We start from the raw sequence: 14788 nt of genomic DNA, 5'->3' as shown, positions 1-14788 counted from the left end.
GTCCCGGCTGGCCGACTTCCATGCCAATTGTCGAGCCTCCTACCAGACGGTCACCAGCTGCCCTGCGGACAATTACCAGGCGTGTCTGGGCTCTTATGCTGGCATGATTGGTAAGCTCTTCCTGCACACCTGGGCTCTGTGGGTCCTTGCTGCCCCCATCTCAGCAGGGCAGGGGCCGCAGCCCAGCTCAGGGCCAGCTGGGGGAGACAGCCTGAGCCCGGCCTTCTCTGCAGCAGATTCAGAGAGAGCTGCGAAGGGAAACCAGGGGAAAGGCAGTTTTGTAACAAGGCGGAGGACCTAGCTCTTTATCATGGGGGAAGGAGGGCCCCAGGGGCCTCCTAAAGCTTTTGAGAAAAGAAGCAAAGGTAACGTTTATTGCATGGTTCTGACATTCCAGGCTCTGCACTGAGCAGTTTACATGGACTGTCTTACTGAATTCTCCCAACAGCTCTTGCTAGCGGGGTGCTGATAATCTCCATTTTATAGATGAGGAAACTGAGGCTGTAGAGAAGTTGAGTGACTTGCACAGGCTCACCTCGCTGATAAATGTCGGCACTGGGGTCCGATCCCAGGATGTGAGCCTCATTCACCCTGATTTGAGAATGTTGGCTGCTTGTTGGTGAAGGAGAAAGCAAGGACCCACACTCTGGGAGGGGCTCCAGGGCATCTTCTCTGCCTTCCTGGTGGCAAGGAGCCCAGTGTCCTCTATGCTGCTGGCCCCTCTGCCCCTGCTGAACATGGTCCCTGGGATAGTCATGCTCAGAGTTAGGAGTGTGATTGGGATGGATGTGTGTTTTGGGGCCAGGTCAGAGGATGGGTACCACACCTCTGCCCTGCTGTGCCTGGGGTTGGTCTGTGGGCCCAAGGGGAAGGCCCCACCGTACCTCTCTCCTCTCCCCCACCTTTCTTCCTGCCCAGGGTTTGACATGACACCTAACTATGTGGACTCCAGCCCCACTGGCATCGTGGTGTCCCCCTGGTGCAGCTGTCGTGGCAGTGGGAACATGGAGGAGGAGTGTGAGAAGTTCCTCAGGGACTTCACCGAGAACCCATGCCTCCGTAAGTTCTGGATGTTCTCCCCAACCCCAGCAGCCCCTCCCACCCCTCCTGGAGTCTGTCCTAGCCATTCCCATCTCCTTCCGTGGGGATGGCTGGTGATGTAGATGAGGCTTCTCTGCCATGGGTGTTGCCCGTGGGGACCTTGGGTTTTGAGCTTTTGGAGATTCACAGCAGAGCTGTCAGTAGGCCAGCCTCAGTTTACCCCAGAGGTCTTGAACCTATGTCAAGCCTGTTATTTGGTCTGGTCTGTTATTGGGACAGCTTCAGCCAGTTTCCTTTGGAGACTGAGCCCTCTCATGAGGATCACTGGCATCTGTCATGTCTCCCTTTAACGAGTTTATTTCCCCCTGGAATCGACTTCCTTTTCACATCGTCAAACTCCTAACCCAAAAGCTAGAGAGAGGTTAGCCACAGTCTAGCTCAGTCTGCCTTTGATCTTTCCAGCCCAGCACCCATTGCCATCCATGCCCACCTGAAGATTTCTTCCCCCTTTCCTTCCCTCCATGATTTGTTCTGTCCATCTCTCCATCCTTCTGTTCCTCCCTCTCTGTGTGGCACTGGAGATTCAGGGATCCAAGTCTTCGAGGAGGTGCCTGACGGAGGTAGACTGAGAGGGGTCACTCATGATCACAGTGCAAGTGAGCTGCTCTGGGCGGGGGTCTGCACAGGGTTCTTGAGGAGCTCATGGTGGGGATGCCCAAGTCAGCCAGGAAGAGGGAGGCCCTGAAGGCTTCTTGGAGAATGTACCTGTGGATGGTTAGCTGGGCATCGGTCAGTTGAAGAGGCGGAGGCGCCTGCCAGTCCACCCTGGGCAGAGGTCCTGGGCTCCACAGAAGACCATGGCGGGGGGAGGGAACTGCCAATCATGTAGCCTTGCTACATAGCACTGAAGATGACCAGAGTGGCAAGAGTTATCTGGACAGGTAGATAGCATCCTTGTCATGCAGGGCCTTGCAGGCCTGAGGCATTTAGATCTTCTTGTCCTGCAGGGGTGACAGTGGTGCTGTGGGTGTTTGAAGGAATGTCAGCAAGGGTGTGAGATCAGATCAGCATTCCAGAAAGCGAATCTGCCTGTGTTGTGAGGCAGCGGGAGTCAGAGTGAATCAATTCCGACAGGTGACCTGACACAGAGAGGCCCATCAGAAGGCCATAGTAGCTGCTCACAGGGGCACACAGTGGTGGCTGTGAACCAGAGCAGTGGGAGGGGAACAGCGATGGGAGATGGGGTGGAGGGATCTTTAGGAGGTGGGCTCAGCGGGCTGCCAGCGGGTGTGCAGGGAGGCACCAAGGGTGACCCTCAGGATTCTGACATGGGGGGACCTGGGTAGATAAGAGATGATACCTTCAAGGCTGCAATATGAGGGGTCAAAGGGAAAGGAGCGTTGACAAGGGTAGGAGGAGACGCCTAGCCCAGGCTTAGACATAACGAGTTTGAGAAGTGTGTGGCTCATGGAGGCGGAGATTTTCTGGGCACCTCTCTGGATGGTGTGGGAGGAGCAGAGGCCACCCAGGGAGAGCCTGTGGTGTGGAGTGGGCAGAGGGCTGAATGTGGGACCCCTGCATGCCACGGTGGGGACCTGGGAACATCCGAGGAGGCACAAGGGCCGGAAGAGCCTGTGACTAGGGAGCTGGGGGTGAGGAGCTTTGGGAGGTGTGGCTGGTGGCACCATGCAGAGGAGGTGGCCCCCTCCTCCCCTAGGCTCCCCTGCATCCCACCCCCTTCTTTTTCTCCTTTTTTCTTCTGTGTTCCCCATCACGTACACTTCTTGCTATTCTGACTTCTGTGTTTTTTAACCTCTCTCTTGCTATATTCTGTAGCTGTGAGACCTTTGTAGGTATCTGAAAAAGAGGTTCAGCAGAGGGAATCTGGCTGTGCTATGCCCTGTCCTGGCTTCTGGACCATTCCAGGGAAGGGGGTGGTCAGGGTGAGGAGGGTGAGGAGCAGGGACAGGAGTGACGGACGTGGGTTCTGACTTCTCTGCATCTACCCTCACCCCCATCCCAGGGAACGCCATCCAGGCCTTTGGCAACGGCACGGATGTGAACGTGTCCCCAAAAGGCCCCTCGTTCCAGGCCACCCAGGCCCCTCGGGTGGAGAAGACGCCTTCTTTGCCAGATGACCTCAGTGACAGTACCAGCTTGGGGACCAGTGTCATCACCACCTGCACGTCTGTCCAGGTGAGGGTGTGTGGCTGAGGCGTGGGGGGAGCACCATGACACCGGAAGTGGCATGGGAAATGACTCAGCTGAGGCCAGGGAGGGAGGGTCCTCCCTTTCCATCAGGGACCCAAGAGGCAGGGAGGAGCTGCCGGGGGTCATGCTTCACCAGTTCCTTTGTTTGGGCATTCATCTTGCAGGTGTTAAACCCCTGTTACATCACAGTGTTATACCTGCTTTGCAGGCTGTAGGGTCTGAAGAACAGGCAGTGGGGCACAGCCTCGGTGCAGGTGCAGGGGGAACAAGTCCTGGCTGTGTGTGGGGCAGTGAGGCACCCGTCTGAGTGGGGCAGCAGGCTCCTAGGGTCAACAGTGCACATCCACAGTGCCAGGATGCAGGCTTGACCAGGGACTCAGCCTGGCGGGGTTTCAAGTCCCTCCTGGGCACCCATTGCAGAAGTGCATGTGCCTGTTCTGGTTATGGAAGTCCTCCCCTTCTCTTTCTGCTTCCTTCCCCCTCCCTTGTGGGCTCCCCTGCTCAGGAGCAGCTGACCTCCAAGTGCCCTCCTGGCGACTGGGTGGGGAGCTCTTCCATGTCCTGCTCCCTCCACTTAGCTCCCCTCCTGATTGGAGCTGAGGTTCTGTTGTCACCCTTGGGCAGCTCCTAATGACACTGGGCATGCTTGAGTGGCTGCGAGCAGGGGGCTCGGGGTCCTGCTCTGCAGACAATTGCTCAATTTCATGCTAGAGCGGCGGGCAGCTCAGCCAGTCGGGGCTGTGCCATCTTTCAGGTCCTCCAGACCCTACCAGCCTCCTGCATGCACCCTTCATCCTGAGCCTCTTGGACCGGCCCATCTGGGGAGAGGCTGACTCGGCAGGACGCTGGCAGCCTTCCCAGGCCTCCCACTGTGGTTCCCTGTGGTCATAAAGTCCAAAGCCGTGGCTTTGGGAACCCCACCCAGCCCCCTTCACCATCAGCTCTGATGATTCTGAGGCCCATTTAATTCTTCTGCAGTTTGCCGAGCCATCAGTTGCTTGGTTTCTTGTAGTCCCAGCCTGGTTTTCTGCGGTCTCAGCATTGGGGGCCTGCTCAAATCTTGGTTTGATCTCAGTGGAGATACGGGTGATCTGTATGTGACATGATACATGCGAAAGTGCTTGGTCAATGGAGGAATGCTGCACGAATGTTAGGCGTTACAAATCCGGGGGCTGGGGAGGCTGCCTGGCAGGTGGCTGGAGGCCTACAGACTAAGTCAGTCTGGGCAGGACAGCTGAGAGAGCCTCCCAGGAGGAAAGGAGGAGAAATAGACCCTCCAAAGGGGTCCAACCTCCACCACTCTCCAGGCTGCTTCTCAGAGAAATGGAAGAGGAAGGGCCTCTGATTCAGTTTTAATTACAATGTTTTTATTTTTTATTTTTATTTTTGAGACAGAGTCTTGAGACAGGATGAAGCTCACAGTGGCGCGATCTCGGCTCACTGCAAGCTCCACCTCCTGGGTTCACGCCATTCTCCTGCCTCAGCCTCCCGAGTAGCTGGGACTACAGGCACCCGCCAACATGCCCAGCTAATATTTTTTATTTTTAGTAGAGACGGGGTTTCACCGCGTTAGCCAGGATGGTCTTGATCTCCTGAGCTTGTGATCCACCTGCCTCGGCCTCCCAAAGTGCTGGGATTACAGGCGTGAGCCACCATGCCTGGCACAATGTTTTTAATGAGCACCTGCTGTCCCATGCTGGGAGCTGGAAGTGTTGAGTGAATAAGCCCTCGCCCCTGCCTTTGGCTTGCCTGGGGCTGGCATGGGTGCCCCCCCTCCTTCCCAGCCCACATCTGTCCCCTGTCTCTCAGCTCCCCTAGCTTGGACCATCTCTGATTGAGTGGCTTTGTGGTGGCCCTTGTGGGGTCCTAGGGTGTTAAGGGCACCCATAGCTATAGAAGGGAGTCCCTGAGTGATCACAGGGACAGAGAGCTGAGCCTGGATGGGAGGAAGGGTGGGGGGAGCCTGTACACCCTAGATACACCCTAGAGAGAGAGGCAAGGTTATTTTGCTGATCTCTGTCCTCCTCTGTCCTTCCTTCTTCCTTGGGGGAAGGCTTAGGGAACCCCAGAGATGGTAGCTAGTTGGGTCCCTACGTGGGTATCTGTATGTCAGGACCTGAAAGACCCTCCAAGATCTTCCCAAACCCAAGCCACCAGAGGCCTGGTGACGACAGCAGCATGTCCACAGCCCCACAGCCAGTTGGCAGTCGAGAAGGGCCAGGAACCCTGCCTCCTGGCCACCTTCTGGTTCCTCCTCCTCCAAATCTGCTCCCCACAAAGGACTTTCGCACGGTGGGAGTGGGGCTGTTCAGTGGGGCTGTGGGAGTCTTGGACGCCACCACAGTAGAGTCAGGAGCCCCCTCCCAGTTGGCCCTGTGGCCGATGTCTTAGGTCCTACTCTCAGAAGTGTCTCCTTCAGGCTTTGGCCCCCTCTCTGGGCAGCCCTGCCTGCCTGGGGCTCTGTGGACCTTGGAGAGGCCTGATAGGGTCTGCAGAATGGTCTCTCCTGGGGCCTTCTGGCCCGGCCCATGTATATTAAATATATACCTTGTCTGAATTCCTTTGCCCTTCTCTCCATCCCACTGGGCTCTGGAGCAGGGAACCTGAGTGTCAGGTCAGTCTTGGACACCTGCAGGATGGGTGAGCTACCTGCTGGCCTGCACTTGGCCGTTCCTCTGAGTAAGACGTCTCTCCTTGTCCTCTTCCACTCCTCTCCACCTGGTGCGTCGTACCCTGATGTCACCTCTTGGGAATGCCTTCTCCGATTCCGTCCACACCAGGTTGCCTTCCGCCTGCTCTGGGCTCCTGCTTTGCATGTTCATGGCCCCATCGTGATGTGTTCTCCTCTCCCCTGCTAGGCCAGGGCCCCCAGAGGCCACAGTGGCATCTCACCCTCCTGTGTCACCCTGCGTAGCTGGGTGCACAGTGCCTGGCATGGAGTGGGTGCTTTGTTCAGGTGGAAGGAGAGACCCCGGTGTCCCCAGTTCATTTGATTCATTGAAACTCCCTGCTGTCCTAGAGGATGGGCTCTGTGTGTTTCAGTGCCCGCAGCTCTCTTTCTTCTCCTAGGTGCCCTCTGTGCGCAGGACTGGGAAGCTGCAGAGGTGAAAATGCTTTTCTGTTGAAGGTGTAGGAAGGTTTGTTAGAGACTCGTGGTCTTATGATGGGGCCTGGACCAGGGCAGTGCAGTGAGGGCTGCAGGGAGACAGGCGATGGTTGGTGCTTTCCTGGCCATGGCCTGCTGTTCTCCCTGACACTCCCTTGGGGCTGCTCTGGGCCCAGAATGCCAATTTGTAGGACCCCATCAGATCAGCTGGAGTCCCACCTTTCCCAGCACCAGGGAGCCCTACAACATACCATCTCCTTTGCTTCCCCATCTCCACCTGCCCACCTGTGATTTGGACTGCCAGTCACATCTTGGGCAAATTAAAAATGAGTTTTGAGAGACTGCCCCAAGGCCCCCTCACCGCATGCCTGCAGCTGACTCTGCAGCCAGCAGCCACCTCTCTCTCCTCCCTCCTCCTGTCTGCTCCTGGATGGGTCTCATACCCAGCACACAGGCCTGTGGACCTCAGAGCATGGGACTGAGAGACCTGTCAGTGCATTCATTCATTGACTCAGCAGAAATTCTTACTGCACGTCACTACATCCCAGGCACCGAGGCTAACAAGCCTCATGGGCCAGGACCGTGGTCCCGGTGCTGGAGGATTGACAGGATGAAGCTCACATGGCTATGAGGGAGAAGGTGATTGGTGCACCTGCTGCGTGCGGGACTGGTAGAGGGTGATGGGGTCCAGAAGAGGGAGAGAGTGCGTTGACTGGGAGTGGAGGCCAAGGGCCCGTGGGCATAACAGTGCCTGCTGCTAGGCCTGAAAAGCATCGGGAGAATGGGTGTGGGGTTGCAGTGGGCAGGCTGCCCCAGGTGAATCAGCAGCGGAGCCGAGGAACAGAGTCAGGACAGCTGACTCTGTGCAGAGTGGGGGTGAGTGCTGAGTGGGGATCTGCTGTGCTGAGTGGGGGTCTACTATGCTGAGTGGGGGTCTGCTGTGCTGAGCGGGGGTCTGCTGTGCCTGGTTTTACAAATGAAGTGTTACACACTTCACGACCACACCCTGTCTGCATTGTCTTCTGTCACAGGCAGCATTGAGTTGTTGTGATGGAGACAGTGTGAGAGGTGTGAGTTACTGGGGATGGCCCAGGTCAGGGAGGAAGGCCAGGAGCGCTGAGATTTAGGGGTGGGGCCAGGGCCAGAAGCAGGGAGTGCAGGAGAGCCACGGCTTCAGCCAGCAGGACAACACTAGACTAGCGCCTGGGCCATAACAGCGAGGCTCTGGGAATGCCGGCCCGTGCTTCGGGGGTAGGCAGGAGGTGGGCAAGGAAGGGGAGGAAGACAATGATTTCCTTCTCGCTTCCTGGGCAACAGAGCATCCCTGGGAGAAAGCTATGGAAGGATGAAGCATGCCTTTCCCACTGTCCTTCTTCTGTCTGCATCCTTCCCCCAGTGCCATCTGCAAGGGCCAGTTCTTTGATGCTTCTGGGGCACCCACAGCGCAGCCCTCAGGGGTCAGCTCTTCCCACAGTCCCTGTGCTGCCTCCATGGTGGAGGATTTGCTGTTAGCAGCCTTGTGTCCTGCCATCCTTGCAGCCTAGGCCTGTGTGCTTTCCGACTGGAGCCACAGATGCCTCTAGGGGATGAGAAGCTCTGGGTAGGGATGGAGCAAGCATCAGGCTATTTCCCTAGACCCACAGGCAGCCTTCTCTCCCCTCTGTGTATTCGTCTGCTGTGAGGGTGGTTGTATTAGTTTGTTCTCACGCTGCTAATAAAGACATACCTGAGACTGGGTAATTCATAAAGGAAAGAGGTTTAGTGAACTCACAGTTCCACATGGCCGGGGAGGCCTCACAATCATGGCAGAAGATGAAGAGCAAAGGGACGTCTTACATGGTGACTGGGAAAGAGAGCGCGTGTGCAGGGGAATTCCCATCTATAAAACCATCAGATCTCATGGGACTTACTCACTACCACGAGAACAGCATGGAAGAGACCCACGCCCATGATTCAGTTATCTCCCACCGGTTCCCTCCCACAACACATGGGAATCATAGGAGCTACAATTCAAGATGAGATTTGGGTGGGGACACAGCCAAACCATATCAGTGGTTATGTGCGAGTTTATTTCTCTATTAGAGTATGAACCCCTGGAGGGCAGGGAGGCACTGAATTTGAGACACTGGTGGTTTTGGCATCAGAGGTGGTCTCTCTTTCCCTCTGCCCCTCCCACCACTAGGTGCCACCTTCAGGAAAGGTCAGCTGCTGGGCAACACTCCCACCCAAGGGCCCTGTCGCCCCTGGCAGAGACCACACCTTGGGGCAGATGTCCCTTGGGACTGGCCCAGAGAGTTGTTTCACTGTCCCCTGATAATCAGCATCAGATGAGAGGGTACAGTGGTTGTCCTCAGCCCTCTTGCCTCCCCCTTTATTCTCTCCCCTGCCCTCTGTTGCCTCCTTCCTCTATTTCTTCCCTCTGTCTTCTGTTCCTCTGTCCCCTCCCCTCCTGCTATCTTTCTCCCTCAGCTTCCTCCCCTTACCATGCCCTCCCCTCCCCTTTCCGTTTGTCCCCTCTCCCTCTCCTCTGTCCCCTCCCCTCTCCTCTGTCCCCTCCCCTCTCCTCTGTCCTTTCCCCTCTCCCTCTGTCCCCTCCCCCTTCTCTCCCCTCCTGTCTCCTCTGTCCCTTCCCCTTTCCTCTGGCCCCTCCCCTCTCCTGTGCCCCCTCCCCTCTCCTCTGTCCCTTCCCCTCCCCTCTGTTCCCTCCCTCGTCCTCTGTCCCCTCCTCTCCTGTGTCCCCTCCCCCCTCCTCTGTCCCCTGACCATCTGTCCCCTCCCCTCTACTCTGTCTCTTCCCCTCTCCTCTGTCCCTTCCCCTCTGCCTCTGTCCCCTTCCCCTTCTCTCCCCTCCCCTCTCCTCTGTCCCTTCCCCTTTCCTCTGTCCCGTCCCCCCTCCTCTGTCCCCTTCCCTCTCCTCTGTCTCCTCCCCTCTCCTCTGTCCCTTCATCTCTCCCTCTGTCCCCTCTCTCTTCTCTCCCCTGCCCTCTCCTTTGTCCCTTCCCCTTTCCTCTGTCCCCTCCCCTTCCTCTGTCCTCTTCCCTCTACTATGTCCCCTCTCCTCTCACTCTGTCCCCTCCCCGTCTTCCTCTTTCCTGTTTCCCTTTCTCTGCTTCTCCCTTCACCTGGTTTCCTCTCTTCCTTCCACCCCTTTCTTCACTCTCCTCTTCTCTGTCATTTTTCCTGTGTGATACTTGCCAGTGTCCCCTCCACTCTATCCTATTTAAGAGGAACTTGTCAAGTTCTGCTCACTCCGAGGAGCGAAGTCCAGTTGCAGGCCCCCTTCGCTCTCTGGAGCGTCAGCCTTAGATCCTCTCTCTCCACACCTGGCCAAGCTCCCAGGCCAGGGAAAATGCGCTTGGTGTGTGCCAGTTGCTTTGCCAGCTGCTCTGCATGGGCTGACCTTGGGTGTAACCCTGCAGAGTGTCTAGGTCCGGGGCTCCCCTGAGAGCAGCACCCACAGCCACAGCACATTGTGCAGGCCCCACCCTGGGGCCCTTCTTGTCGGTTGTTTTCTCAAGCCTTATTTTGTTAAGCAGTAGACTATTATCCAAACAATTTTATGCATACCTCCAATATACAAATAAACTAAGACTCCAATATACAAAACAGCTAAGACTCCAATATACAAAACAAATAAAAATAGAGCTGTTTTGGTGGACGGGGGTGAGGATCTTGAGTGCAGGGGGGCTTCTGCCTCTGTGATTCCCCGTGGGCTCCACTGGTTTAGTGAGGAAAGGGGAGGGGACAGAGGAGAGGGGAGAGGACAGAGGGAGAGGGAGAGGGGAGGGGAGAAAGAGGGAAAGGGGACAGAGGGAGAGGGGAGGGGACAGGAAAGGAGGGGACAGAGGAGGGGGAGGGGACACAGGAGATGGGGAGGGGACAAAGGAGAGGGCTCCCAGTGGTTTAGTGAGCTCTGTGGGGGGTAGGGATGTAGGGATAAGACAGGGACTCCCACAAAGGGCGGGGACTGGCCTGCCACACCTAAAACAATGAGAGTAGGAAGTGACACTGGGTGTCCGTAGGTGTCAGGGCACAGGCACAGACTCCAACAAGCCATAGGATGTCACAAGTAGGGACTGAGGTGACTGAGCAAGGATTGGCCAAGGGACTCGGGAGGGCAGATGTGAGGCCATGATGACAGCACAGCCTCTGAGGGGGTGGGCGTGTTCTTTTTCCCTGACACCCTTCCCCGTGGCCTCACACAGTCTTAGCTGGAACAGCACCAAGTCCTGGGGAGTGGAGTCCAGGCCTTGGGTCTGGAAGAGTTGTCGAGCACGTGCCCTTCTGCAGAGGGCAACAGCTGGGGAGTTGGCTGGGCATCACCTTGGCACCTGGGGACACTCCTGGTTCCATTCTCGCTGTGCTAATCATCACCGTGGTCCTATCTCCACCATTGGCAGTGACTCTACTCTTGGCCAGGGTCTCCATGTGACAGCTGGCGTCTTGTTTAGCTGACCAGATGCCCTGGGTGGTAGATTGCCTGTGATGTCCAAGGGGTTATTGATACTTCTGGCCAAGAGCAGTGATTGCGGCATAATTTCTTGGGCTTCCCAGTTGCTTTTGGTGGCCAGAACTTCCCTGGAAGTGCCCTGGGAACAAGCCATTTGAATCCTGGATGGAAGCGCTGCATCCCCAGCTGGTTCCCATGGATCTCCATTACAGTGATCATAACAGAGGGCTGTTCATCATGTGCGCCCTCTGGCCCTGCATCCAGGTGGCCACACCAGGGTAGACAATCTTGGAATCATCACCAAGGCAGCCTTTCTCGTCCCTCACCTTGCCCACAGTGTTCCTAGGTGTGCACATCCGTGTAGGACAGAAAAGGGCTGGTGCAGTTGCCAGATATCCACCTAATGGACCAGTGGCAGACATCACTAATCAATCATGCCTCTCTTCCCCTCAAGCCCAGATGAATACTCATGATCTTTTTATATAGAGCCCTCCATCAGCCATGGCAAATTAACAGGAGTTGGCTCTTGGAGGCCGTTTATGATCTGTGGCATTGATTCATTCATTCATGGATGCAGGCATCTAGTGAAACATTTGTTGAGTTGTTGTTATGAACCAGACACTGCTCAGTGTGAGGAAAAGAAGACATGGTCCCTGCCCAAGAGTTGCGCTGAGTATGTGGACAGACATGCGAATGGCTGATGACTATATAATGCCGCTAGTTGGGAGCAGAGTTAGAACTCTGTTCTCCAGGAGCCAGAGGAGTCGGGTCCTAATTGCTGAGGGTGTCAGAGAAGGACAGAAGCATTTTGTGCTGGGTGGAATTGAGCTACCCCTCTTCACTGTGTGCGCTGGCTGTGCTTAGCGGAGCCAACAGTGCATGGCGGGGCCTCATCTAAGTCTCTGGACAAAGCCCAGCCAGGAACAGCCTGGTGACTCGTCCTGACTGGCACCTTCTCTCTCACAGGAGCAGGGGCTGAAGGCCAACAACTCCAAAGAGTTAAGCATGTGCTTCACAGAGGTGAGTTGGGGGCAGAGTGGGGATGGGTGCAGAAGGCTGGGCCGGGAGGGGCGGCATTTCCCTGGAGAGCCTCAGATCCAGCACCCTCAAATCTCATCGCATGGGCTGGGCCAGCTGAGCTTCTGGACCAGGGTGGGCACTTACTCTGCTGGGGTGGGGTGGGGGAGTGCGAAGGCTGCATCCAGGGCCCCTGGCTCTCTCCTTGGGGAGAGACAAATAGCTGCTCTGAGCAGAGGCCCTCCCATACCTTCCTTACTCTCTAAGATGATTGTGTCGACCACCTGCTCGGCACTGTTGCTGTGATATTTAGGAGGCACAGAAGTGGAAACAGACACAGTTCTTCCCTTGAAGAAACCCCCAGTATAGGAAATATATATATATAAATATATATATCTCTCATATATATATGTTTATATATATTTATAAATATTTATAAATATTTATATATGGCATATATAAATATATATATGTCATATATATGACGTATATATATATATGACTTATAGACCCAAGATAGTAACTTAGATGAGAAGAAAAGGCAGTGTGAGACCTCACAGAAGAAAGAGAAACTCAGACAAAGATGTTCAGGGAGGGCTTCATGGAGGAGTGGGGATTGGAAGAAATTGAGAAACAGGGCGAATGTGGGCTCCCTTGTCTCCCCTCCCCTCCCCTTCCCTTCCTCTCTCCTTCCCCTCCCCTTCCTCTCTCCTTCCCCTCCCCTTTCTCTCTCCTTCCCTTCCCCTTCCTCTCTCCTTCCCTTCCCCTTCCTCTCCCCTTCCCCTTCCTCTCTCCTTCCCCTCCCCTTCCTCTCTCCTTCCCCTCCCCTTCCTCTCTCCTTCCCCTCTCCTTCCTCTCTCCTCTCCTTCTTCTTCTCTCCTCCTTCTTCAGCTCTTTATACCATCTGCCTCCTCACTGGGACGCAGGTCCTTAGCCCTGATGCAGGGAGGAGTAGCCTGTTATCCTGGTGACCACTGCCCTCCTCTCCAAACCCCAGGGCTTGTGACCAGAAGGGACAGAGCATTCCCTTCTGCTCCTGCCTGGGCCAGCTCCGGGAGAGTCAGCGCTCCCTTCAGAGTGCAAAGGAGGGTCCCTGTGGGTGGAAGAGAGGACAGGGGCTTGAGGTGTCCAGTTCCTGAGTCCGTTTCTCTGCCTGGTCCCAGGCCTCCTGACTGTTTTCTTTGTTTTCATTCTCTTTGTTCCTGATTCTCCTCCTGCTGTGGACTCAGCTCACAACAAATATCATCCCAGGGAGTAACAAGGTGATCAAACCTAACTCAGGCCCCAGCAGAGCCAGACCGTCGGCTGCCTTGACCGTGCTGTCTGTCCTGATGCTGAAACTGGCCTTGTAGGCTGTGGGAACCGAGTCAGAAGATTTTTGAAAGCTACGCAGACAAGAACAGCCGCCTGATGAAATGGAAACACACACAGACACACACACACCTTGCAAAAAAAAATTGTTTTTCCCACCTTGTCGCTGAACCTGTCTCCTCCCAGGTTTCTTCTCTGGAGAAGTTTTTGTAAACCAAACAGACAAGCAGGCAGGCAGCCTGAGAGCTGGCCCAGGGGTCCCCTGGCAGGGGAAACTCTGGTGCCGAGGAGGGCACGATGCTCTAGAAATGCCCTTCACTTTCTCCTGGTGTTTTTCTCTCTGGACCCTTCTGAAGCGGAGACCGGACAAGAGCCTGCAGCGGAAGGGACTCTGGGCTGTGCCTGAGGCTGGCTGGGGGCAGGACAACACAGCTGCTTCCCCAGGCTGCCCACTCTGGGGACCTGCTGGGGGCTGGCAGAGGGCATCGGTCAGCGGGGCAGTGGGGCTGGCCATGAGGGTCCACCTTCAGCCCTTTGGCTTCAAGGATGGAGATGGTTTTGCCCTCCCTCTCTGCCCTCGGGTGAGGCTGGTGGGTCTGCAGCTGGTGTGGGAACTTCCCCACGGATGGCGGTGGAGGGGGTTAGCACCGCGCTGGGCTCCCCCTGACTGTAGCATGGAGTGGTGGCGCTGGGGGCCAGCTCCAGGAGGGCTTGAGAGCTCAGCCTGCCTGGGAGAGCCCTTGTGGCAAGGCATTAAAACTTGGGCACCAGCTTCTTTCTTGGTGGCAGAAATTTTGAAGTCAGAGAGAAATGGTCCTTTGTTGGCTTCTTTGGTTTCTCGTGGGTCCTTTGGCAGGTCTCCCTTTGGGGAGAGGGAGAGGAGAGACCACAGCCGGGTGTGTATCTGCAGCACCGTGGTCCCTCAAGCTCTCCTGATGTCTTCTCCCTCCTCCTCCTTTCCACTTTCTCTTTCCTAATTTCCTAGACATACGTCAACTGTATGTACATACCGGGGCTCCTCTCCCAACATATATGTATATACACATCCATATACATATATTGTGTGGTTTCCCCTTTCTTTCCTTTTTTTAAGCAACAAAAGTATGGAAATAATACCCCAACAGATGAGCGAAAATGTATTATTGTAAAGTTTATTTTTTTTAACACTGTTGTCTATAATGGGGAAAAAGGACATTGGCCCAGCAGTGCCCTGCTCCAGTCAGCTTGGCTGGGCTCTGGTGGGGGCTCCTGATCAGCATCCACGCTTAACCAAGGCTCCAATAAACGTGCTAGGAAGCAAGCTGCCTCTGCCTCGGTCCCGTGGGGTTTTGCCCCCATTTCGTTCTTGGTCCAGTGTTACCTGTGTAAGTGGAGCTCCCGGTGGGCTGGGGAAATGTGTGTCCGTGTATGTGCATGTGTGTGCATCCATGTGTCTCACCCGTGTGTCCACATTGTGTGTAGGTGGAGCTCTGTTAGGAGCTGGTTTGACACTGGGGGCGGGATCTGAGGGTCCCCACTGTGCTGAGCCTGGTGGGCTGTTCTCTTCCCTCCTTGCTCACTTCTCCAGTCGGCACAAATGCCTGTGGCTCCCAGACTGGAAGAGAATGCAGTGGACGTGGACGTGGACGTGGTGGGGAGCGACAGCTTGGCAT

At 55.7% G+C, this 14788-nt stretch overlaps 1 protein-coding gene across 7 annotated transcripts in view; it reads left to right on the top strand.

The window, feature by feature from the left end:
• Window positions 1-14436, top strand: part of GFRA2 (GDNF family receptor alpha 2) — a 121793-nt gene extending 107357 nt beyond the window's left edge. For all 7 annotated transcript variants that reach the window (XM_055348262.2, XM_055348261.2, XM_055348260.2 and 4 more), the window contains 5 exons: window positions 1-110; window positions 919-1059; window positions 3065-3237; window positions 11775-11828; window positions 13055-14436. In XM_055348262.2, coding sequence (XP_055204237.1) covers window positions 1-110; window positions 919-1059; window positions 3065-3237; window positions 11775-11828; window positions 13055-13177 — 601 coding nt within the window. In that variant the 3' untranslated portion in view covers window positions 13178-14436. The remainder of the gene's footprint in view (window positions 111-918; window positions 1060-3064; window positions 3238-11774; window positions 11829-13054) is intronic.
• The last annotated feature ends 352 nt before the right edge of the window (window positions 14437-14788 follow it).

This window comes from Gorilla gorilla, chromosome 7 (genome assembly GCF_029281585.2).
Source record: "Gorilla gorilla gorilla isolate KB3781 chromosome 7, NHGRI_mGorGor1-v2.1_pri, whole genome shotgun sequence".
NCBI classification, from domain to species: domain Eukaryota; kingdom Metazoa; phylum Chordata; class Mammalia; order Primates; family Hominidae; genus Gorilla; species Gorilla gorilla.
This window is presented reverse-complemented; position numbering and strand designations above follow the sequence as displayed.